We start from the raw sequence: 23,927 nt of genomic DNA, 5'->3' as shown, positions 1-23,927 counted from the left end.
CCGCTGCCCGCTGCCCGCCGCCTCTTGCAAACATGCTACTCGTCGTCGCCAATCTGTCAAGCAGCACAGCACGGTCAGCAACACGTGTCGGAAAGTCGGAAAAAGAAGAGGGGGGGAAAGAGGAAAAAAGAAAAAAAAAGTGACAAGGAAGCGAGCAACTTGGCGCTGCACGCGTACCTTTGGAGCCAGATAGAAGCGCAGATAACTGCTGCCGGACAGATTGTACTCGACCAGCAGGGGGACCTCGCTCGAGAGGCAAATCTTGACCTGGTTCGACAGGGCGGCCGCCTTGCAAAAGTTGACGAGATACTTGAGCGAAAAGGTCAGCGACACGGGCTCGGTGAGCTCAATGTCGACGTTCAGCTCGGGCTTCTCGACGTTGGTGTGGCTGCGGAGGGTGACGGAGCCGTTGCCAATGTCGCCGTTGCAGGCGAACTTGACGCCGTCCTTGTTGGCCTCGATGCTGACTGCGCACCACGCACGCGCACACGCACACACTGTTAGCAAAGACAAGACGGGTGCTCCGAGGTCCGGCGGGCGCAGGACCAGGGGGGGGAAGGGGGGCCGGGGCAGGACGCACCAGACTCGGACATGGCAGCGAGGTCGGTGCAGATTCGTCGAAACTCGCCGGCGGGCATGGCAACGGTGGCGGCGTACTCGGTCTGCGGAATGCCCAGGTGCTCCTGGTCAATGTCCATGAGCTTGAGGTCGTACTCGCTGATTCGGTCGTTTTCGCTGCTCTCAAAGACCAGGTTCAGGACGTCGGGGGCGTCCTCGGCCTTGAGGGTGAGGATGTCCTCGTTTTGGGCGGCGCGCAGCACCTTGGTCAGCGACGTGAGGTTCACCCCGAGGGCGATGTTCCGGTCGCATCGGTAGGGCGAGAAGCCTTCGGCCTTGAGCATCATGGACACGAGCGCCACGTGGGAGTTGTCCATGGCCTGCAGGGCGATGCCCGAGTCATTGCAGTCAAAGTTGCAGTCCTGGACGAGGTCCTTGATGGCGTCGACGACCTGGCGAGGCGTTAGCGACGCAGCTGGCGACGGAGAGCAGAGCCGCGAGTCGGGGGCGTGCCTTTTTCAGGATATTAGCCTGCTCCAGTCGTGCTTCCAACATTTCTGTCGAGACAGTTAGCAACCAGGGCATTGCCGCCGCCGCGCGGATCCGACGTACCGTTCTGTCTGTCTTTGTCCTGATTTTGTGAGGGCGGTCAAGGCGGGCGACCAGACCAACAAGATTCAAACGAGGGGCGAGAGGTATCTGAGCGGCAGTTTGCGAGCTTTTGAGTGGCACTGTCGCGGAGACAAAATGATGAGGCTGCAGTGGTGCGAGAGGTGAGGAGAGGGAGCGAGGGCTTCGAGGGTGTGGCGGCGTGGCACTCGGCAGAAAACCACTTAAAGTTGACGCGAAAGCACGCGGAGGCTGGCGGGTGGGCGAGACGAGACGCGTCGTGGCGGCGGGGCTGCACCAAGGACGAATGGAGCCCGCCTCGGCTCTTGACGCCAACACTACGCGGGGCAGGGCATTTGTCCCGTCAAGGATTGATACAGAATCACTTAAAAGGATGCCGGCATGTACAAAGGACATGAGAGATGCCCTCCAGTCGTCATGCGTGGCCAACCACAGCTGCCGGCTTCTAGTCAGACCCGTAGCAATGCCAATGCCAATCTAGCCCGTGTTTCGTCTACATATGAAATGCGTGCATATAGTACTGTTTTCAATCAGCCTGACACCTATCCTGTACCGTTACCCATGGAAATGACCCGTGACATTGCCCAACTGCGCCTAGATTGTGCCTGTGTACCGTTTTGCCTGGACCATGGCACATGTAACTATATACATGTATAAAAGGAGAGGGACAAGAAATCCCTTCACGTGGACACCACTCGGCTTGCTGGGGGGGCGCTGGCACCCGTCTTTGGCCGCAAGTTGATGACCGTCTCCAGCTCGCGTAGCATGCCCCGCGTGGCTTCCATCTGTTTTCGGGCGTGTGCCTTTTGGTCGCGCTCGTCCTTCATCTTGATGACTCGTTCCTCTCTGGTGAGTAGGCTCTTCGGTCGTGGGTGTGCCACGGCCTCAAAGACCTCTGGCGCCTCCGGCTCGCTCGGCTCATGCACGTCTGACCCGGAAGGGGATTCGCCCGTCAGAGCCTTGAGGGCATCTTCCGCGGTGCCCTCGCCAACCGTCGTCAGGCCGCTGAGGGAGCTTCTCGGGGACAAGAGCGTGCTCATGGAGGACAGTCTCTTCTCGTTCCTATCGATCCCGACAGCCAGGGCCGCCTTGCCCTCCTCCCACGCCGACATGAGCTCCTTGAGATCCACGCCGATAGATTCGTATTGCGACGTCAAGTGCGGTGCTAGATCCGATATGTCGCTGGAGTCGTCCAGCGCACGGTCGGATTCTTCCCTCAGCAAGTGCAGCTTTGCCTGCAAGCCTCGGATGCCCGTGGACAATGAGTTCAACTTTCGCAGCTGGGAGCGCCAGCGTTCTCTGCCTGGCGTCAGGGGACCCTTGGGGGTGGGAGGAAGAGGGAATGCTAGGACCGGCCCGTCAGTCAACAACTTGCTCTCGCGCGGCAGATTGGATGGAGGAGGGACGCCGGAGGCCTACATTCAGCCTCGCTCAGGATGCCCTGGAGTTTTTGAAACGCAGCCCCTGTGCATCCGTTGAGCTTTTGGAGCACCTCGACCGCCCTTGTCCACCGGTGCAGGTCGGGTCCCTCGCCGTTGGCGTCCAGAGCTAACAAAGCACACAGCAGCATTTTGCGCGTCGTGTGGAACCGTGCAGCGAGAATCTTCAACGTCCGAAGCGACTCGGCGTCTTCAAACTCGCCCTCGCTGAATCCTTGCAGAGCGTCAGAAATGTCCAGGTCGTTGATGTCGTACATGTCATGGTACTTTTCCAGCTCTGTCTGCTCTGAAAGGCTCTGCAGCAGATATACCATTTGCTTGTAGACATCCAAAACATCCGCAAACGACTTCTTCAATGCTTTCCGCAGTCGAACGCATTTTCGGGCGTGGCTGCGATCTTCTAGCCTAGTGATTGGTGGTAACGGAGTGCTGCTGTCAAGGTCGTCAGCATTGGAAACCAAACGCTCCAGGAGACGCTTGAAGAGAGAGAAATCCCATCAACGCCGGGGACTAGGTACATTCGGTAACCACGAGAAATAAGCTCTACTTCCTGCACAAGCGACAGGGTGGCCTCGGAGGCGCTGTCGAAATCGTTCGAGTTGGAAACAAACGTGGCAACCTCGGCCAGGGATTGCTTCCGCTTGTTGCGGAGCCGTTGGCGTCGCATGTAGATCTTCCCAAGGAAGAAGCCGGCCACCAACAAGACCAATAAAAAGGCCAGCCGTTTTCGCGTGACGTGCAAGGGTGTGCTTCCGAGAAGCCAGCTCAGAATAACGGCAATGGTAAGGGCGGCAAGAATCGAAGCGAGAATTCCCTCCGTGGCCAAAAGAGACTGGTCGTGCTCGTCGCCGGCGTCCGCTCCCGGCACGCCGGGGGCAGTAGGTCGATGACCCAGAATCGAGATGCCGCTCAGCAACTGCGACGCGATGATGGTGTAACGGAATTGCTCGAGAAATTTAGAATTGTCGGCGCGGTCGATGCTCGCCACCACGGCGGCCTATGCAATCAAAACTGTCAGCTGGGAGGCCGGCGCCTGCACCGGGAGGGCGGGATTGACGGTACCGAGCAGTTCCTCCTAATGGATTGCAGCCTTGTCGTCGCCCCGAGCGCTCTGGGCACGTCCGTCTGCAGAAGGCCCGGGGCTTCGCCTCGGAATCGAGTTTTCACCATTGGTCGTCCTGTGGGAGCAAACGGCGAAGGACTTGGCGGGGGCGACGACTCGTATTCCAGCGAGGAAAGTCGTGGTGAGCCATCAGCGGCGGCCCAGTCGGCGTCGGAAGCATCTCCTCCATCTGTGATTTGGCGTAGAGCGTTAGAAGGTGGCTGGATTGAGGGGATGGTGTTTTGTTTGGCAACCTGACGTACCTTTGAGGTAGTCGGCTAGAGGCGACTGCTCATACACAATGGGTTCCATGTAGCGACTCCTGTGGTGCCGAGTGAGAGAGCGAGAGCGAGAGTGAGAGTGAGAGTGACGGTGACGGCGACGGTGACGGAGTGACGGAATGACGTCTCAGAAGCGATGACATGCACGGCATTGGAACCGGGAGGTTATGCGTGCATGCGCACCCAGTCAGGTTGACAAAACGTGGACGAGGAGAATACGAATCGGACAAAAAAGGGAAAAAAGAAAAAGAGAGGGCAAGGAACGAGTTCTGCAGAGTCGAGTATTTTGTACAAATGTCCCAAAAAATATTCAGGGAAGGTGACGAGAAATGAATGCAAGTCCAAGATCGCAGACAGCACGGACAGACGACCGGCACAACTGACACACAACACAACACCAATCTGGCAACTGGACGGACACGGGGCCCTCCTTCCTCGGCGGCGTGGGGGGCCATGCCATGGCCAGAACGGCAGCACTGCAATTTGCGGTCGTCGCTGGTACCGACTTGACTGGTGGACCGCGGTACCGAGTGCGGTACCGAGTACTCACCGCTGCGCTCCATTCGCGAAAATTACAGGGAATCTTCCGCTGTGTCAACTTGCCAGTGGCAGCGAGCCCCTGGCCAATCTCTCGAGAGTCAAGCGACACGGCCTGCCCTAGCGTTTCACGGAGGCGCGCCCGAGAGCAAACACTCGAGTTTGACTTTTGACATGGTTCAGGCAGGCCATGCTGGCCATGTGTTGGTAGGGCGTTTTACGACATCGATCCGGTTTAACAACGGCCATCAATCTGTTGGCTGGCGTGGGCAAGGCCCGGCGGTTTACTACTTCTGACCGAACCAGCTTCTCGCATGTGACGAGGTTATGAACACACGATGCAAAAACAGTAGTGCTTGCGACACCGTCGTTGAGCTGAGCGTCAATGTCGATGACGTCCCAGTCATGGGGGGATCTGCGGCGCCATGGTCTCTTCACCTTGTGGGGAGTTGCGGCGTCTGCCGTCGAACAAGCTTTCGTTCTGGCACGCATTCCGCCGTGATCCTGTGTCGCCGAGAAGCATTGCGGTCAAAGTCAATGTCGAATCGTGTGACTGAGCGAGACGGACGGACTTGCTATATACGCACCTAGAAGTTGGCAGTAGTAACTAGTATTGCGGTTCGTCGGGTGGGTGGGATGGCTGGCTGGTGGTGTCCCACAGGGACTCGGAATATTAGCTTTGCCGGCGGCCGGAGTCCAACACGACATCGCCGTTGCGGAGCTTCAACATGGTGACGGTGGACAGCTTCGCCGCTCTCCCTGAACGCGATTCTCCCCCATTGACCCGGCCCGACGCCTATGCGGTCATCCAAGAGGCGGCACCGGCCCGCTGTGGTGCCCAACATCGGCGTCTGGGTTACCGATGCGATGCTTCTTCGGGCAGTTGAGCGGTACCGGCGAGGTGTGTTGGCACCATGCCGCCGGATGAATTCCCACCAAGGGCCTCTGGAGAGCCGCCGCCGAGCTGCGAGGCGACACATGACGGGCCTTGTGCCGACTTCCCACTCGTGTCCACCCATCTGGCGATTCGACGTCGGCCCCGACTCCTTGCAGTGGGAAGCCCCGACCACACAGCAACACAGGAGACAGAAACGAGAGCAGATGAGCGTCTCCAACATGTTCAACAGCTTCATTGGCTGGCTCGAGAACGCGGGTTCCGCCGAAAAGCCATTCATCCCGCCTCGCGACCAAAGCCCCGACGCGGGGGCCGTCGCTGCTGAAGCCCTAGCTATCAACCCAGCAGACGGGTCTGTCGAAGCCTCCGGGGCGACTCTACAGGAGCCCGCGCCATCGCACCATCTCCCTGAGGAAATAATCCAGTTGCGCTACAACGTGTCGGGCTTGGACTTTGTCGACGGCAAGGCCCTGTGGAAGCTGACAAAGTCGTGTCGGCAGTCTCTGCGCCGCCGAGTCGAGCATGGAGACTTGTCCGTCGAGGCTCTGTTGCTCGCCTTGGAGCCCCTGGACTCGGCCTCGAAAAGTCGCATCCCAACGGCCGAGATGGCGAACAAACTACGCGCCCTGATCCGACGCTCCATCCTGTACGCCGTGGTGGATGCGGAAAGGCAAACTGCCGGGTCTGTTTCTCCCGCCCTCTGGTTGGCATTCGTGGAAAGCGTCTGTGCCAGCAACGGCGACAACCACGATGTCCAGCTCTTCTCGAGGTTGATGGCCGCCCTGCCGGGCTCGCTTCGAGAACACATACCGCCCGAGCAGATACGCAACCTGACGAGCGCCTTTGTCACCGCTCAAGCGACCCGGCACAACATCTTTGGTCACTGGTCAGCTCGGGCTGCCAGGTTCGCCCGAGCCCTGAGGTCACTAAACGCTGAGCAGCGCCAGGTGCTTGATGGCGATATGATGGCCTTCCTCTCCCAGCAGGACTGGGCTCCCGAGAAAGCCCGACGGCTGCGGTTTTCCTGGCTAGTGGTCAAAGCCTACGACAGCCAGACGACGACGACGGACGAGTTGCTTCAGGCTGCCCGTGCCTGCAGCGCCGGAGGCTCCGGGCTGCACCCCGTACAGCTGTGGCAGGTCTTGGCCGCCAGACTGAGTGCCACGGGAGCGCTCAATGACGAGGCGCACAAGCAGCTCCTGCAGGAAACCTACACCTCAATGAGCCAGCGATGGACCTCGCTCGTGGCTGCCGTCATGACGTCGAGCAGCGCCGACCTGGCACTACGGGAAATGTGCACCATGTTGACCAAAATGGCCCAGTTTGACGCCGTGGCGCATGCCCTGAGTTGCAAGCCCGTGCACCTCTTGCGACGAGATGTCATGGAGGCACTTGCCTCTGCGTGTGACAACCACCGGCAAGTGCTTCAGCTGTACGACTCGATGGACCTGAGACGTCGGTCAGTCCAAAGACGACCGCTGTGGACTTGGTCCGTATGGGCCAGGCACGTCGAGCAAATGATCAAGGACCCGGCCGTAGACCCAATACGTGTCTGGCAGGTCCTCGACGTCAACGCGAAGCGAGACGAAGCAGCCGCCCAAGTCGAGGCCAAGTCGCACCTGTTGGCGCAGATGGGCCAATGGTTCGTCCAAGCACGCCACCTCACTGACCGCCAAGTGTTGCGCAATGTCGAGAAATGCGTCTCCCTGCAGCGCGCCTTGACAAGCCGTGTCTCGTCACAGACGCTTGCCAGCATGGCGGACATCATAACCCGAGATCTCGAGAGGGGCCAGCGCGGACGTACTTCCCGCATGCAGTGGCTGTTGAGCATGGTAGCTGACAACGAGGGCCAGGAGCAGGCCAACAGGACTGCGTCGGTATTGAATAGGTGGCGGGCACGAATCGACCCGGGACGTGGTGAGCAGCTGTAGACTTGTCCTAGTAACACACTTCAAACGATCACTCCAAGGTCGAACGTGCCGTCGCCCTCGCACTACACCGTTTGATTTGACGCTTTTGTGTATCCTGTGTCGTATCCCTGTAGAGTAGGTAAAGGCTGTCTGTGCGAATACATCATCGTTTGGAAGAATTGATGCTAGGATTCTCAATAAACACAAACACAAGTGTGTATTCAGCCTTGGGGCATGCCAAGAAATTAAAGACGAAAAAAGAGAGGTGCGATAATTACAACATTAACACAAGCGCAGCGATGCCATCTGCCAAGAACCAGACCTCCAAGACCATACCCAAGAAAAATAGAGAGTCGCAGCGACGTGCCAAGCCAAAAGTACATAAATACCAAGAAAAAACCCAAGAGAAGCACCAGAAAAGGGGATGTTGTAAACGGACAAAACCTTTCGCTATCCCTCATCGACCCATTTTTATGCCATAACCTGTCCCGTAGTATCATTACTGCCTTGTAACACACACACACACACAAAAAATAAAAAAAAATAAAAAAAGAGACCCAAAATTACACCCTGTATGCTTCTTTTTCTTCTTCTTCTTGTGATACGATCCCCTTCTAAAGATTCTTCGTCAAGCCGACATGACTCATCCAGCATTCCACTCAAGTGAGCGCTTGGCTTTTTCTTTTTTGTGGCCGGCCTAGGCTTCAGATTGCCCCAATCCCATTGATTCAGTGACGACGCTGATGCGGCTGCGAGCGCCGAGAGAAGCGCCGCCGGCTTCGCTCGATGGAGCGTAGTGGCGTCGAATCCTGTCATCGCGAGCAATGAGCACTTGTGCGGGACAGACGACAATCTTGTCGTCTCCATTGCCATCGTCGTCTCCTCGCTTGACAACGAGTGGGAACAGAACAACTCGGACAACGGAGCCCTGGGCCTCAAGCTCCTCGTTAGTCATGCTGGTGGTGCCGCTTCGCTCGTTCATCATGGCGGCATCAAAGGACACGGTGGCCGCTAATTCACCGTCGGCGTCGTATTCGGGCTGCAGGGGCGGGAGCATCATGTATTCGGCTCGCTGGGTACGCATTTCGACGGACAGGTCGACGGCCTCGTGCAGGACTCTGCGGAGCTGCGACTGGATCTGGCCCTCGAGATTGGACGGCGGGGGAAGTATTTTGCAGAGAGTCTGGTAGATGGCCTGGACAACGGCTTCGGTATCAAGGTCCCGCTGGTCCTTGAAGCTGGCTCTCTTGGAGAGGAGGGTCAGCGTGACTGCTCGCCACTGGCGGACGGCTTGCACGGGGCCGACTTCTGTCAGCAGCCTCTCAAGAGACTTTAGTTTTTGGCGCTGTTCTCGGTCCATGCCGAATAGGTACCTCGTGAAGACAAACTCCCAAATCATGTTCATGGACATGGACATGAAGATGTCGCGACGCTTGATGCGATCCCGAAGGTAGGTGTCGACGTCGGTGCCGTCCAAGACGGCATTGTCTAGGCGGTCGACGGTCTTTTCGTCATTGATCTCGCTGGTAAGTCGGCAGGCGCGCATGTCAGAAAACTTGGAGAAGCGCAGCACCCACTGCTGCACGTGCGAGCAGAGCTGCTGGCAGCGGCGGTCAAAGTAGTCCTCGTCCTTGATGTTGAGGAAGCTAGAGTCGCCCGCCTTGGACTCGAGGATTCTGCGCTGCATCTGGCACATCTGCTCCTTGGCTTCCTCCAGCCGGGCGCGCAAGTCGGCGATTTCGGCGTCCTTGTCCTGCAGCGACTGTGTCAACGCAGTGTGCGCGCCGCGAGCCTCGTCCAGCTCGCGGGTCACGTCGGCATGGCGACCGCTGTCCTTGCTGGCCAGCTCCGCGTTGGCGCTTGTGAGGCCCTCATTGACCTCTGTCAGGCGGGCCACCTCTCTTTGCAAAAAGTGCAGAGATTGCTTGAGAGATTGGATTTCGGAGTCGCGCTCGGAGACGAGGCCGGCAGCCTTCTGGCTCAGGCTCTGTTCGGCATGCGTGCGGGCCTCGGTCAGCATACGGTTCTCGGCCACGAGCTGCTCGACCCTGGACTCGAGCTCAAGCACCTGCATGCTTTGGCGGCGGCGCATGCTGTGAGGGCGGGTGGGCGACCGCGGCGAGCCGATGCGGCCCTCGCCGTAGCCGTCGTAGACGTCGGCCATGCTTTTCTCCTCGCCCCGGGAGCGGACTCGGCTCTCGTTGGCGACGGGCGGCGGCAGAACCTGGGAGTCGGCGGCAGTCGCGATCGCGGCCGCAGGCGTCGGCGCCGGGGGCGTGGCTGTTGATGAAGTGGAACTAGAATTTCGTCGTTGACGAAGAGCTCGCAGGTCGCCGCTCATGCGCTTGTCGACGCGCCGAAGTGGGGGGGTTGGGGTGGATCGTCTCAGGCCTTGGAGGCCTTGGATGCCTTGGATGCCTTGGATGCCTGGGGTTTCAGGCCGCAACTTGAGCGGCTCAGGCGTGCGCCGGCGGGAGAGGCTGGAGCTGGACACGGACCGACGCGCAACTGGCTCGGCCCGTGCAGCCGCATCATCCTCGCCACAGCCATCCGAGCCCTTTGCAAAAGACGATGACGATGATGGTGCCGAGCCCGGTGCGTACATGTGTGGGCTGTCGCTCACGCTTCGCCGTCCTGCCGCGTCCACTTCTGTTGTTGACCGGCCTGCCACTCCGGCTGCGACGCCTCCCGTTGAGACTACCTCGCCGTAGTCTTTTGTCTTGGCCGCCGCGGCGCTCCTCGTCTTCTCCCCCTTCTCTGGCTCTGGCGTAGCAACAGCCGCCTTTGGCTCTGGCAAGACAGGAGTGGCGAATGGCGGATGCGGCAACCTCTTCTCAGTAGACACCCCCGGCGCGTCCATCTTGCCGTCGCCGCAGTCGTCTGTGTGGACGCCGCTGTCTCGTTGCTGGTCTTCTGTCAAACCGAGACTGCGGCGCGGCTGCCGAGTCGGCGACTCGGGGGCGAGGCCGCTGTCGCGCTTCATCTCCGGTGTTGGCCAGTTGTACTGGGCTGCAATTGCCTCTGCCTCGGGGACTTCTTGGACGGCAGGCAGGACTCCTGATGGAGAGCGTCTAGAGTCCGGCTCTGGGCCCATACGTAGTAACGCTGGCTCGGATTCGGATCTCTCTTTGAGCAATCCACCAGCTGGCTCGCCAACTCCTGCTGATCGGCGCAACAGCCCTGCCGGTTCCCGCCATGCCGTCGGTGCGGCGGCCTCTCCACGTCCAAGGACACTCTCCGCGAAATCGTCATTGAGGGGCACTCCATGCTGGACCGCCTCCGTCCATCCTCCCTCGGATTCTGTGAGGCTTCCACTCATTGTTCTAGGCAGAACGTGCTTCACTTCCCTGGTGTTCGTAGTTCCTAGCACGCCCTCGTCCTTGGACACATCTTTCTCCATTTCCCCTCCTCCCGTCCTCCTATCATTCTCGTCTGCCGCTCCGCCCCAGAAATACTCAAGTTCCGCATCCTTTCCACTTTCCAGAGTCTTCTTGTCCGCCCCTTCCCACAGGGCAGAATCGTCAAACATGTCATCGTCTTGTGGCCGCTTCTGATCCACAATCTTCTTTTGCTTCCCCTTTGTCTTCTTCTTGCCACCTCCAAATTTCTCCGTCAGTAAAGCTACGCCCCCAGTGATTGCACCCGCTGTTGCTGGTGCCGATAGACTTGATTGACTCTTGGCTCCGCCATCTCTGACAAGCTCACCAACATCTCGGGTCATTATAGCCTCTCCAGAAGGACGGTCATCGGTTTCGTCCGTAGGAGCAACCTTCGCGGCAGTTTCTTCGAATGACTCAACAGCTTTTTTCTCAGTGGCGGATTCGGCAGGAACTCCTGCAGCAGCCTTTTTGGCCATTTTCTTTTTGGATTTGGGTACAGGAAAGTCATCCGTCCATTCATCGTCGGCAGCCTCTTCTGGTTGTGTCTCGGCTACATCAAACGATGGGTCTTGCTGTTCCACAACGATATCGTTTCGAGAAGAATCCAGCACAGCGGCTTGGCTTTGCTTGCCCTTCTTCTCGCCCTTCTTGACTTTCTTTGCAGCAGGTACTGCCCCAGTTTCATCCGGTCTAGCCTCTTCCGTAACTGTTGTCATTTCATCATCCGCCTTCCCTGCTGAGGTAGCATCCACGTCCATGGCGGAGAGGTCACGATACCCGCCTGTTCCAGCTTCTGCCTCCAATTTCGTAACTAGGGGTTCGTCAAAGGCGGACAATGACATAGAACCAGACTTTTTGCCCTTGCCCTCCTTCTTGGTTGGCATTGCCCACTCGTCGTCTTCCTTGGCTCCCTGTCGGGCTTCCGTAATGCCTGCGACAGTTGACGTAGCCGGGTCTTCCGCTGCCGCGGTGGCTTCGCTCCTAGTGATCTCGATCGTGAAATCCTCAAGTGGCGTTATCGGTGTCATTGAGCCACTCCCGGATTTGCTCTTCTTTCCCTTCTTGCCCTTCTTTTTCGACGACATGGCCCACTCGTTACCAGCCGCTTCATTGACGGTGGCGCCACTCTTCTTTGATGCAATGTCATCCTCGGCCGGATCAGGCGAGGCGGCAGACTCGTTAAAGGCTTGCGGAATTGTCCGCGTCGACTCAAGCATCGTATCCTCCGAGGCTAATGCGGACTCAGCAGAGGCTATTGTTTCGCTACCTGATTTGTTCTTTTTGCCCTTCTTTGTCTTTCTCTTAGAGATCGCAACCCTGGATTCATTCTCCGCGTCAATCGCTTTCTGAGTGACGGGGGCTTGCTCTACAGTGGGTGCCGCTGTTTCTGGAATACCCTCTGGGACAGCTTCTGCAGGAGTCTCCGGAAATGTCTCGGTCGCTGGTATTGGTTCGGGGGTTGGATAATTGTCAGGAGGTGATCCCCTAGACTTGCCCTTCTTTCCCTTTTTGGCCTTGTGTGATGTAACAGGGCCAACGTCATCAGCTTCTTTCCGAGTTTTGATAACGACGGGTTCTTGTTCTGCGGGAGTAACGGCTGCTTCGTCTTCCATCTCATCAGCCCATGACCTACTTTCTCCATATTGTGTCGGTTTCTGTGCGGCAACAGGCTGATCGTGTTCTTCCTTCAGAGTCACCATTGTTCCAGTGACACCGGCAGCGGCAGGTGCAGCAGCACCTAGCGCGGCCGTTGCGGCTTTCTTCTCGTCATATTTGGACGGCAACCATTCCTCAGGCTTAGTGGTAATAGGTTCTGCAATTACTGGACTTTCAACAGATCCATTCGAAGCAGCGGCCACTGGGTCCACCATTTCTCCTGGCTTGTTGTCTCCCCCATAAAGTACCTCTTGTGCTTTGTCCTCTGGCTGGTCCGCAAAGTTTGGCTGCTGCTGTTGCTGCTGCTGCTCCTGCTCCCGCTTCTTCTCTTTCTTGGATAATGTCTTCTGTGGAGTGCTTTGCCAAAAATCTTCTGCTCCGCTGCCTTTCGCCTCATCTCCGTCACTGAGACGCTGAGTGGCTAGTGTCGATAAAGCAGGAGGTGAGTCTACCATGGCTTGGGTATCATACACACCGATATTGCGAGTCACAAGCTCTGTTGCTTCAGCTTGTTGTTCAGCATTAGTGACAATGTCTGCTGTTTTCTCGGTTGTACTGCAGTGGCCCTTGTCATCGGGGATGGTGCATTGAACCGCCTCAAAAGAAACCGCACCACCCTCGAGGACAGACTTGTCCTCGGTAGGTGGGCTAGACAAGCCGACAGCCGGGTCATCCGGGGGCATCGAGTCGACTTGGCTCTTGAGGTTTTTCTTGCCCTTCTTCACCTTCTTACCGGAGATTGGCATTGGCCACTCGTCATCGGCCGGCTCTCCTGTGGCCACTGGCACGTCGGGATCGCCGCTTGGCTGAGCAGATGCGACTTGGACTGTCGAGCAATCTTGTAAGTTGATCGGAGCAGAACTCTCTGCAATATCCAGACTGGACCGTGGGGGCTGACTGTCGGGGGGCATGGAGATATTCTTGGGCTCCTTGGGCTCCCTGGGTTCCGCCTGCGCGACTGCATTTGCTTGGTGGGACTCGGGGAGAACATCACGAGGCACTGCATCACTTATTTCAGTGTCGCCGATATTCTGCGCTGTGGTTGCAGGCTCCAAGGGGTCATCATTTTCGGCCTCTGGTCGTGCATCAGCGTCGTAGGGGTTGTCGACGTCCTGAATCGGAGTACTTTGTGGTGGCAAGTCATCGTACTGAGAGCCCTGCTTGGCCTTCTTGTTCTTCTTCTTCTTCTCTTTCTTTGACACCATACCAGTCCACGTATCGTGGCCGCCAACTTCCTCCGTCTTTGTCGTCGCGGGCTCCTCGGAGACTGATGTCTCCTCAGCAGTCCTTGAGCTCACATCAGCATCCATTCCCAAAGCCTTTTCCTTCTTCCCAGCCGCCCATTCATCGTTGTCCTTGGCCTCACCATGCTCCTCCTGATCCTTGGCCACTTTCTCGTCGTTGGCTGGCCCCAAGCCACCAGGGGTCTCGGACTCAACGGCCGAGCGTGTAGTCTCGAAACCTTTTTCAGCTGCAGCGCTATCCTTTGACAGGTGTTCCTGGATTGGCTCCCGGGTGAGATCCATTGAGGGGTCGGCCTGGGTTCGCTGTGTGATTAGTTCAGGGCCTCCATCTTTAGTCTTCCTCCCGTTGTTGTCCCCATCGGACTGCTTCGAACTAAGCCCAACGCAAATGTCCTCAGTATTGGCCTCCGTTTCCTTGGTCTGAACCGTGATTGTCGTTTCCATGGACGTCTCAGCTGTAGGTGCTGGCCCGTCATTCGAAGTCACGGCAGGGTGAGCCACATTAAGCGAAGCTTCGGGCTCCATCGCCTTCGGTTCTGCGATGAGTTGTGGCTCGTGTCCCTGACTGGTCTGCTGCAAGTCCGCCTGCTTCTTCTTCTTTTTCTTCTTTTTCTTATCCTTCTTTGGAAGTTCCGCATGTACAGAGTCATCCGCATTCTCCACAGGGGACGTTTCGGTGGCATCTCCTTCGCTCGAGAGTATGCCCTTGGGAGCTTCGCAAAGCGCTGCATTACCCAAAGGGTCTATGTCAATCGGCTTGTTTTCTGATAGAGGCTGCTCATTTGTGTTGGCAGTTCCAACAGCTTCCCTATCTGCAGTTTGTTCTTCGGACCCAATGGCAGGGGTTACAGACATGACAACGTTGTCGGTTATTGCTTGCTTTGCATCTTGGGTCGTCGAGTCGACCGCAGTACCAGGCTCCGCTTCGGCAAGTCGCGGAAAGAAAGTGTTTTCCTTTTCCTCATCCTTCTCGTCCTTCGCGGGGACTACAAATTCGGCCTCGGGGTCAGCCGCAGGTCCAGTTCTGTCCACCGTAATATCTGGCGGAGCCGAAGTCAAGGCGGATGTCTCGGCAATGGAATCATTTTCAAGCGGCTCCGCCTTCATATTGGACCGCTCTGAGTCTGGTACTGGCTCAGCAGTCATCTCCTTGAATGATCCAAGTCCTTCAGTGAATGACGGTGCCTCCGTCACCTTGATGGCCGATGTGTTAGTTGTAGGGCTCGCTTCTCGAGCTGAAGGCGACTTGCTAATGTCCTCCTTCTCCTGCTTTGACGTTTTGACAGCGACGGTGGTGCTCCATTCATCCTCGGCCTGACTCATGTCCATCTCGACGGTTCTCTCTTCTGGGAGGTCACGAGGAATTTCCGTGGCAACCGCTGCGACGGGCCCTTCTTGGGCCTTCTCAACGGACTCTGTCTCAGCCGAGGTAGATCCAGGGTCGAGAGCAGTATCCTCAGTTGGCTTCTCTTCCAGAAGTTCCAAATCATTGCCCTGATTGTTCTTCTTGTTCTTCTTTCTTTTCTTGCCTTTCTTCTTGCAAGTCTCAGTCTCGACCAGGGGGGTTTCGGCACCCTCCAATGCCTTTTCTTCTACGGCCTTTCCCTCTGTTTGCGTTGGCTCAACGCCGGCGGTGCCGTCTTGCGTTGAATCTAGAGGAATTTTGCCCTCGGAGAGTGGCGCAGAAACTTGAGTAGCCCAAGGCTGAGGTTGCTCTTCGAGTGGCACTTGCACTTCTCCATCTCTGTTCGTCGTCGACTGCTCTAAAATCGCGGTTTCGTCTGAAATTTGGGCAGCTGGAACAACATGCACGAGTTGTGGATTAGGATCTGACAGCGGTTCTTCCGACTGAGTCGGCATTCTCTTGTCCTTCTTCTTTTTCTTTTTGCCCTTCATCACTAATGCAGAATCACCGCTGGAGACGATTGACTGCGGGTTGGGATCTGGATCTGCCTCTGTCACTGCGGCGTCCGTGTCGGCGGCAAGATCAACCTCGGACTTTGCGAGTTCGAGCTGGTCCTCCGATACTGTAAGAACTTCTGGTGTAATGTCCACTTCTGCAGAATCTCCAGGTTGACGCTTGTTCTTCTTCTTTTTTCTTTTGTCCTTTGAGCTTACTGGCGCAAACTCAGATTCTGCAGCCTCACTTGGTTCTTTGGGAAGCGACACTGGCTCATCAGCCGAGGAGGGTTCCTCTGTGATAGTCTGATCAGACAAGATGGTTGTGGATGGCCGGTTATCGGCAGCAGCTGCGGGCTCGTCAATAGCGGCAGACCGATCACTCACAGCAGTTTGCTCTGCAACGGGGACACCAAGCTCCTCGGTGACAGCAGGCTCGCCTGGCGTTGCAGAAGCGTCAAGCTCTTTGTCTGCCTTCAAGGGCTCCTCAGACTGTGCGCTCTTGCCCTTCTTTTTCTTTTTTTGGCTCTTCTTTGCAGGTGCAAACTCATCTTCACCGGCCTCGGCAGGCACAGCGCTGTCCTGGGCAGCTGAAGCAGTGTCCTCAACACGAGGAAGCCCTATGACTAGCTCCTCCTTCACGATGAGAGGTGTCTCGGATTCCTTATCCCCTGGTGGAGTCTTGTCCGACTGCCTGCCTTTCTTCTTTCTCTTCTTGTCTTTCGATGCAGGCGCATACTCTGACTCAGTGGCTTCTACAGATTCGACAGGCTCCTGCGAGGCCGATGTAGAGTCTCTAGCAGCGCAGGCCTCCGTCATACGTATCTGATCGGCCATTGTTTCCACAGACGGCGATTGATTATGTACAGTCAAAGAAGCATCCAAGATTGTCTCCACTGGTAAAGGCTCATCAAGATGCTGGCCATCCTTCGTTGTCTCGCCATCCGATGAAACATGGCCAAACCCAGAGGCGGCCGATTTAGCAAACGAACTCAGAGTACGAGGGTCTTCAGCAGTGGTGTCTTCTCCATCGGGCACGTCCACTTTCTCCATGGCAAACTCCGTAGTGGGCTCCGTCCTAGATTCTTCAAGTTGCTCTGGATGGCGAAGGGTCACAGTCTCTGGCTCCAATTCCGTTAGCACAGGCTCCTCCATTTGAAGATCCTTTCTATTGTCCTTCTTCGAGAGTGGAGCAAATGCCATCCCTTCAGGATCAGCAGTGGTGGACTGCTCACCAGGTGGAGTCGTAGTGTCGTGAGATTCCTCAACCACACCAGTCTCAGGAGACGCTGTAGGCTCAGTGGTCGTTTCGGGAGGAACAGACATGTTCAGAGCAAGAGGTTCTGTGTTGGTACCCTCAACCTCGGGTTGCTTGCTAGATACAGCAGCGACAGCGCTCTCAGCCTTTTCAAGAGCAACATCAGCGCCAAGGTCACTGGACTTCTCGATTGAGGTAGCTTCAGCCGCGGGTTCAATGTCTCGGGAAGAGACATTCTTTGGCTCAATTTCCTCCATCTTGCCCGTCTCGCTCGGAGCTTCCCAAGAGTCCGCCTCTGCGGTAGGATTAGGAGTGGTAGCGTCTTGAGCGGGTTTCAGAATAGCCTCTGGGGCGGAGTCTTGTACAAGATGTTTGTCAGCGTCGTGGATAGTCGCGTCAACGGTCTGCAGGAGAACCTCTTCCTTTGCATCGTCAGTAACATTGAGGGCTGAGTCCTGGAGATTCTGCTCGGGGTTATCAATCTCGCCAGTAGCAATAGCATGATGTTTTGCTGGATTAATATCAGGAATATCAGCCACCGCAACAGAAACAATATTATCGGCCACTGGTTGTGTCGGTGTCTCTCCATAGCTCTTTTCCAAAGAAAAAGACTTCTGAATTTTTTTCTTGGCCTTCTTTCCGATCTCTGACTGCTGAAAATCGTCTTGTAGCATAATGGACTCACCAGTCTCTTCCATCTTGGTTAACTCGTCCTTCAACAAAGGAGAGAGAACTGCAACAGCAGTGGCACCGCCTGCAACAGCAGCTTCCGCGGCAGACAATCTCTTACTCCTACCGGCCTTTTTGGCCTTCCTCCTTTCTTTGGCTGACATGCCTTTCCGCTCATCCGGCTCGGTATCACCGACAGGTGCCGACGGCGTGGGCTCGACTGCAGACTTGGCAAGGGGTAGAGACATCTGAGTGGCGACTTGTCCTGGGGGTGGCACATCATCGAACCAGTCACGAGCCTCTTCGAAGGTTTCTGAGTGTGTGCCTTCCAAGGCGTCGGAGAAGTGTTCGTCAGACGAGGTCAAGTCCTCAGGGACATTGGGCAGCGAGGTCTCTGTGGTGAGATGATGCTTGGTTGGAGTAGACTCAAGCGGACTATGCATGCTGTGCTCGCTCTTGACCGTCTTGCTAGACTTTGTGGAAGAAGGGGCTGAGTTGAGCAAGTACGAGCTTCTGTCTTTAGACATGGAATCAACAGGAGCGGGGTCATCGTCACTAGCTGTCGTCACCTCGGCAGTTTGTTGATCAGTCGGGGAACGGGGCAGCTTAGGCCAGGCAGTAGCCCTGGGAGTGGTTTCCTGGGATCCAGTAATGTCTTCAACGGGGGCAGACGAGGCCAGTTCTGTATCAATTTGAAGTCCTGGAGCAGCGAGATTGTCTGCCCTGATTTTCCTGCTAGTTACATCTTCGTCGGTACACAGGTCCGCATGTCTAGGCGCAGGCGATTCTCCCGAAGGGGGCTCGCTTGGCTCGCTAGGCGGAAGCTCAGGTAGATCCATTTGTGGAACGTCATCCACGGAGCCATGTCGAGAATGTTCAAGAAGATAAAGTGGCATGAATTCCCTGCTGCTATCCCAGGAGATTCGGGCTGATCGACGTGATGGCTCAGGCATCATCACAGGCGAGTCACTTGGTGGCGATCGATTGGTAACGGCCGAGCTGGGGGGACCAGCGTGTCTCTGACCAAGACGAAGAGAAATAGGGATAGCGGTGCTGCTTGGCGACTTTGCGGGTGTGTCCTGGGTGCTTCTGCGGCGGCGATGCGTCAACAAGTCTCGTTTCAAAGCGCGCTCTTCAGGGGGCGTGTCTGGGCGGCTGTCTGGTAGACCAGGCAGATCTTCGAGGAGAGGCTTGGGGCTGCCAGGCTTGCTTGGGGGCAAGGGGAGTAAGTCGCCGTATTGAGGATCAATGGCTGGTTTGATTGCACGAGGAGCAATGTCGGGATCTATGTCTTCCAGCCCGTCCGACTTTTGGTGCCTGTCCGCGTCGACGGCGTCGGAAACCTTCTCGGAGGAGGAGGCCTCGGCGGCATTGGAGCGAGAAACGCTGGCAGCAGCAGCGGCAGCAGCAGTCGCTAAGCCGACACCCGCGCCAAGGGTGACGGCATTATCTAAAAAAGACTCCTCATTCAATTTCTTAGACTCGTCTTTGCTGTCCTTCTTGAATATGCTGGCGAACAGGCCGCTTGACCTCTTCTCGCCCTTATCAGTCTCTTTATCCCTACTGCGGCGAGACGATCCTGACAGGGAGATGGTTGATCGAGCTGCGTCTTCATACTCGTAGGGGGATGATTTCTTGCTCTTGCGTGACGATCCGGGAGCAGAGGCAACTGATTTGGTGTCGTCGTTGTCGTACAGCGATGATGGCTTGCTTCGTCTCTCCTTGCGACGATCATCGCCGCGAGGCTCTGAAATCACAGAACCAACGTCGCGGTCGTCCCAAGGGTCACGATTCCGACCCGGTGGCTCGTCTCCGTAATTGTCAAAGTCAATGCCGCTTCGTCGCTTGGATTTTCTGCCGCTGGTGTCCTTGCTGGAGCCTTCTCTCACACCCACCTCGGACCCAGGAGCTGATCGAGAGCTGCGCTTGCTACGGGTTTCTCGATCGCCGACTTCAGAACCAGGTGCCGATCGTGCGATGATGTCGGAGCTGGCAGAGCCCGTTTTCGACTTGGACCTGGACTTGGACTTTTTGGGGGCATCCCACACGTCATCTGGGTCCACAACGCGAATTGTCGATCTGTCATCAAATGAATCGGTGCGCGATACCTTTGAAGAGGTGTCATCTTCGAAGTCGCGGCTTCTCCGGCCCTTTCTGGACTTCTTCTTGTCAGATTCCTCCCGAGCAAGGTCAGTGACCGCCTCGCGTGAGTTGCAGTCGTCCTCCTTAGCAAGATGCTTCTTGTCCAGAGTCTGGTCAAAATGCTCCCCGTCCTCAGCTCCAGCCTCCTTGTCTCGCTTGCGCCGCTCTTTCTTGCTTGATCGACTCTTGGAGGCATCTTCAAACACACCCGTCTGGGGTGCTTCGGCGGAAGCAGGATCAGCACTATCCACAGATTTTGTCTTGGCTTTCTTTTCGATTCTCTTCCTTTCCTTCTTGCTGAGCTCATCGGGAGCCTCAGGCCACTCATGAGTCGGGCCACCCGTTGGACATTCTCTGGGCATATCGACGGGTTCGGAATAGAATCCCGGGTCATCAGACACGCGCTTTTGCTTTGAGGTCATGTCCGACGCAACATCAGCAAATGAAGAGCCGTTCCATCCATCACCGTTATTGTCGCTAGTGTGGGGAGGAGAATCTCGACGACTGTATTTGGGATCGTCAATCACAATTTTGGGGTCGAACCCAGCGTCCTCGAGACCGGCTGCGAGGGTGGCTGCAAACTCGACATCGTCTGCGAAGCCGCCAGGCATCTTGACGGAGGTGGGACCAACCGGCTTCGGCCCAGGAATAGGTGGTTCAGATCGTGCATCGTCCATCAAGTCATCTTCGTGTCTCATCAACCGGCCGCGATAATCCACGTCAACATCAGAGCTGGCCTTCTTGGACCGCGAACCCTTGACTTTTGGTTCGTCGGCAGGCTCAGCACTGCTGCCTGCGATGGCAGCAGCAATCATACCCCATTGACTCATCTGGCTGATGAGGGGCCGATGCTTCTCCCCGGACTCGGATTTGCCATGTGCTATCTCGTCTTCACTTCTGGGTCCTGGGCTCTCAACCTCGAATTTCTTTGTTGAATTCTCGCCCCAAGTAACAGACTTGGCAGAGGAGGAGAGTGTGGAGGCTGCTGCAGAAGCTCCTGCGTCACTTTTGGCTCCGCCAAAATAGTCCCCAGCGGAGCCGTCGTTGGACATTGACTTGTTCTCCTCGCTCGTCTTCTTCTTATCCTTGTCTCGTTCGGCAGAGGTTGACTTCTCGCCGACTTCGCTTGAGCCACGTGCTAGGCTGGGGGTAGACTGACGACTGGGTATCGGAGTAGGATAGACGAGGTTTAGCATCGGCCGCTCGCGTTCACAAGAAGGGTCACGGGACGAAAACGAATTGCTGGCCCGGTCCCTTGACTGAAACCTATGAAGTTCCTGCGGGTAGATCTTGTTGTCGATTCTGACGTCGGCATCAGGACCCTCATATAGACTTTTGGAATGCGTCCTGTTCTCCTCCATGTCCGGGGGCGTGACAATGGTGTAGGATTGTTCTTGGCCACTGCCATCGTATTTGCCAATGACAGACTTGTCATAAGGCGCACTGGAAGATTTTTGTTCCTCGGCAGCGATCTTCTCAGCAGCCATCCTCTCGCGGTAGTACCTGTCCGCCTCTTGCTGTACAGGATCCTTGCTTGGCGTTGAATATTTCCTCAATCCGTCGTCGACATAATCATTATGGCGGTGGTCTCTTGACCGGTCCATCTCTACAGCTACAGCTGACTCTACGGCTGCGGCAGCAATGGGAGCAGTGAAGTGTATGGCCTCATCATGAATAGTCCTTGCCCCATGCTCTCGTTCGTCATCGTCATGCCGTCGTGTATACGTGTCCTGGGGACAATCTCGAGCGCTCTTCTTGTACTCCTCCGCAACACGCTCCATTTCAAATGAGTCCTTGCGACTCAGCCTGTTGTCCGACTGCGCCAGCGATGGCGGCTCGTCAAAAATGGGCTCCCGATCAACTGTCACGACAGTGGGGGTCAACGGTCGCGCCGGAGCCGTGGCGGCGGCGATCAAAGATGTTTCCAAAGTGCCATCAGTCACCTGGAACTGGAAAGGGTCGACAAATTGACGGGTGGCAGTGGCTGGCGGGATAGTATAATCGTAGACCCCCGGTGTTTGACGTAGGATGCTCTTCTCGTCCCGTTCCCGTCCCCGTTCATCAGGGTCATCAAAGTTGCGGCTTTCTCTTCTGGACGACCGAGATGCCTCATTTTTTACATCTCCATCGGGATCGCCCTTGTCACTGTGCTTGGACTTCCGGGACGACTCTGCTTCAGGGTAGTGGTCCACCCTTATTTCACGACGTTTTCGAGAATTTGCGTCGTCATCGTGGCGTGAGTGACGTTTGTGATCACGTTCATCGGGGTATTTGGAAGAATGTGAGTCTCTCTTTGATCTGCGACTGGTCTCTGACTCTGCATCCTTATCGCGGCGCTTGGAGCTGTCGTCTCGACTCCCATGCCAGGGGTCACCAACGCGGTTGGGCCCCTTGGCTTCTTGGATTTTACTGTCATCGTCTTTGCGTTCCTTTCTCCGCTCATCTCGGCGTGACTCCCTCTTGGACTTGCGGTCAGAAGCAAGGGCTGCGGCTGCCGCCGCCGCCGCAGCAAGACCCGTAAGTTTCATGCCTGCGCCTACGCCAGTTTCATCGGAGCGTGTTCGTGAGTGCTTCTGGCCCTCCTCTTCTAACTTGTCGGCTTCGTAAACCTTGGAGGATACCGGTGCTTTGGGGCTAGGTTGTTGGAGAGGAATCGGGGCAGGACGAGACCGATAGGGAATGTCCTGGCGAGATGACATGTTTGAGGCAGCTTCGGCATCGAACTTGTTCGGGTCAGAGGTTGGCATGGGGTAAACATTCCTCATGGGCTCATTGTGAATAGGCTCGGTTTCAGCGCGGCGCAGCTTGTTGAACTGCCGGTGATCGGCCGGAGGCTGACCCTGACCCTCACCAAACCCGCAAGGAGTGTTTATCATGCCCCTGAGGGAATTGTAGGGTCCGAATAGTCGGGGATCAACAACAGAACTCTTCCTGACATTGGTAGCCGGAAGACTCTCTGCAGGCCTCGTCGAGGTCCCAGATCGGCCGGCAGTGGACGGCGCGCCTGCACCCAGAGCAGCGCCAGTTGCAGCACCCTTTGCAGAAATCATGCCAGATCTCGTGGGTCTCAGTATGTGGGAAGCGACCGAGCCATATGCCAAAGCTGATTCGGCATCACTGAGATCACTCTCGTCATCGGAAGCATCTTCCCAGTCAGAATCGTCACTAGAATTCGAGTAATCACGGCGCGGTGTCGAGGTGGCAATACCACGCGTCTTTGTATCGCGTCTCCTATGGCGGACCTCGTTGACGGCGGCGGCAGCTGCCGCGAATCCGGGTGCCTTGGTCTTCCCGGAGGATCGCGGATCATGCTGACCGTGTTTTTTTGCAAAGTCGGAAAGCTGGCGGCCAAGCGAAAGGATTTCCTCGTCCGTCTTGTCCCTTTTGGAAGCACCATATCGACCGGAGCTACCTGCGGCCGCGGAGGCGGTAGACGCAGCAGCAGCTCCATCACGTTCGTTGGGGTCCCTCCCGTCCCCATCTCTGGTATGCTGTGCCGAGGATGCGCCAGAGACTTTGCGCAGCTTGTTAAATTCGCTGCTCTTGGTCTTGGGAATATATCCCGTTCCGTAGGCCAAGTCGGAATTGACCGATGAAGACGACGAGTTGCCAAAATAGAGCACACGCCGCTGCTTGGCCCGGCCGCTCCTCCGGCGGCGAACCCGGCGCTCAGAGGGGGCTTTGAAAAAAGTCGCAAGTATGCCTCCGAAGCGGCTCTGGTTTGAATAACGGCGCGAAATGTCTAACAGAGACGACGCAGCCGAGCTTGAAGAGAACGACCCAGAGCTATCGGAAGATGTTCTTTGTCTGCCTGCGTACTGCTGTTCCCATATTTGCTCCTGATGTCGGTCTCGATCCCGACCTCTATTGCCATTTCCGACATGGCCGTCTCTGGCTCCGTATCGGTCTCCATCTCTGACTTCGTCCCTGCCTCTGCGTCGGTTTCCATCTCTGGTTTCTCTGGTTTCTCTGGTTTCGTCTCCGAGCCTGTCTCTGATTCCATCTCTCTCCTTGTCTGCGTCGTGAGGCCCCGCACCGCGCGCTCTTGCCGTCGTGGTTGCACTGGGCGTCGGGTGTTGTGTAGCGTAGTCTGGGTATGTTGAGGATGAATGCATATTCGAATCCATAAGATGGGGCGGGACAAAGGCGAGGTTGTCACGGGAACTTCGCCTGTAGTCACGCCTCCGCCTCCGCGAGCTCTCAGGGCTCTGGCGGCGAAAGTCTCGCATCATGGCTGCCGCTCTGTCGGCCTGAGAGGGCGGTGGTTCATCAGTCTGTTTGCCTTTGCTGCGTGTCGTCTTATGGCGAATAGTCAACGTCAATGTAT

At 56.6% G+C, this 23,927-nt stretch overlaps 3 protein-coding genes across 3 annotated transcripts; 1 reads left to right on the top strand and 2 right to left on the bottom strand.

Moving 5' to 3' along the window:
• Positions 1-35: 35 nt before the first annotated feature.
• MAM_06770 (Proliferating cell nuclear antigen, PCNA) lies at positions 36-4,041 on the bottom strand (the record flags this gene model as incomplete). Its single annotated transcript, XM_040825568.1, has 8 exons — positions 36-53; positions 178-467; positions 581-1,071; positions 1,873-2,533; positions 2,608-3,059; positions 3,146-3,624; positions 3,690-3,919; positions 3,993-4,041. The coding sequence occupies 8 exons, from the start codon at positions 4,039-4,041 to the stop codon at positions 36-38; spliced, it is 2,670 nt and encodes an 889-aa protein (XP_040676332.1).
• Positions 4,042-5,525: 1,484 nt separating this feature from the next.
• On the top strand, positions 5,526-7,373 carry MAM_06769 (uncharacterized protein; the record flags this gene model as incomplete). The annotated part of the gene is made up of 1 exon (XM_040825567.1): positions 5,526-7,373. The coding sequence occupies one exon, from the start codon at positions 5,526-5,528 to the stop codon at positions 7,371-7,373; it is 1,848 nt and encodes a 615-aa protein (XP_040676331.1).
• Positions 7,374-8,049: 676 nt separating this feature from the next.
• On the bottom strand, positions 8,050-23,832 carry MAM_06768 (involucrin repeat protein; the record flags this gene model as incomplete). Its single annotated transcript, XM_040825566.1, has 2 exons — positions 8,050-17,522; positions 17,586-23,832. 2 exons carry the CDS (start codon positions 23,830-23,832, stop codon positions 8,050-8,052), a joined length of 15,720 nt encoding a protein of 5,239 aa, XP_040676330.1.
• Positions 23,833-23,927: the final 95 nt, after the last annotated feature.

This window comes from Metarhizium album, assembly GCF_000804445.1.
Source record: "Metarhizium album ARSEF 1941 chromosome Unknown scaffold_24, whole genome shotgun sequence".
Taxonomy (NCBI): domain Eukaryota; kingdom Fungi; phylum Ascomycota; class Sordariomycetes; order Hypocreales; family Clavicipitaceae; genus Metarhizium; species Metarhizium album.
The sequence above is the reverse complement of the archived record's forward strand: the minus strand, read 5'-3'. Positions and strand labels throughout refer to the sequence as shown.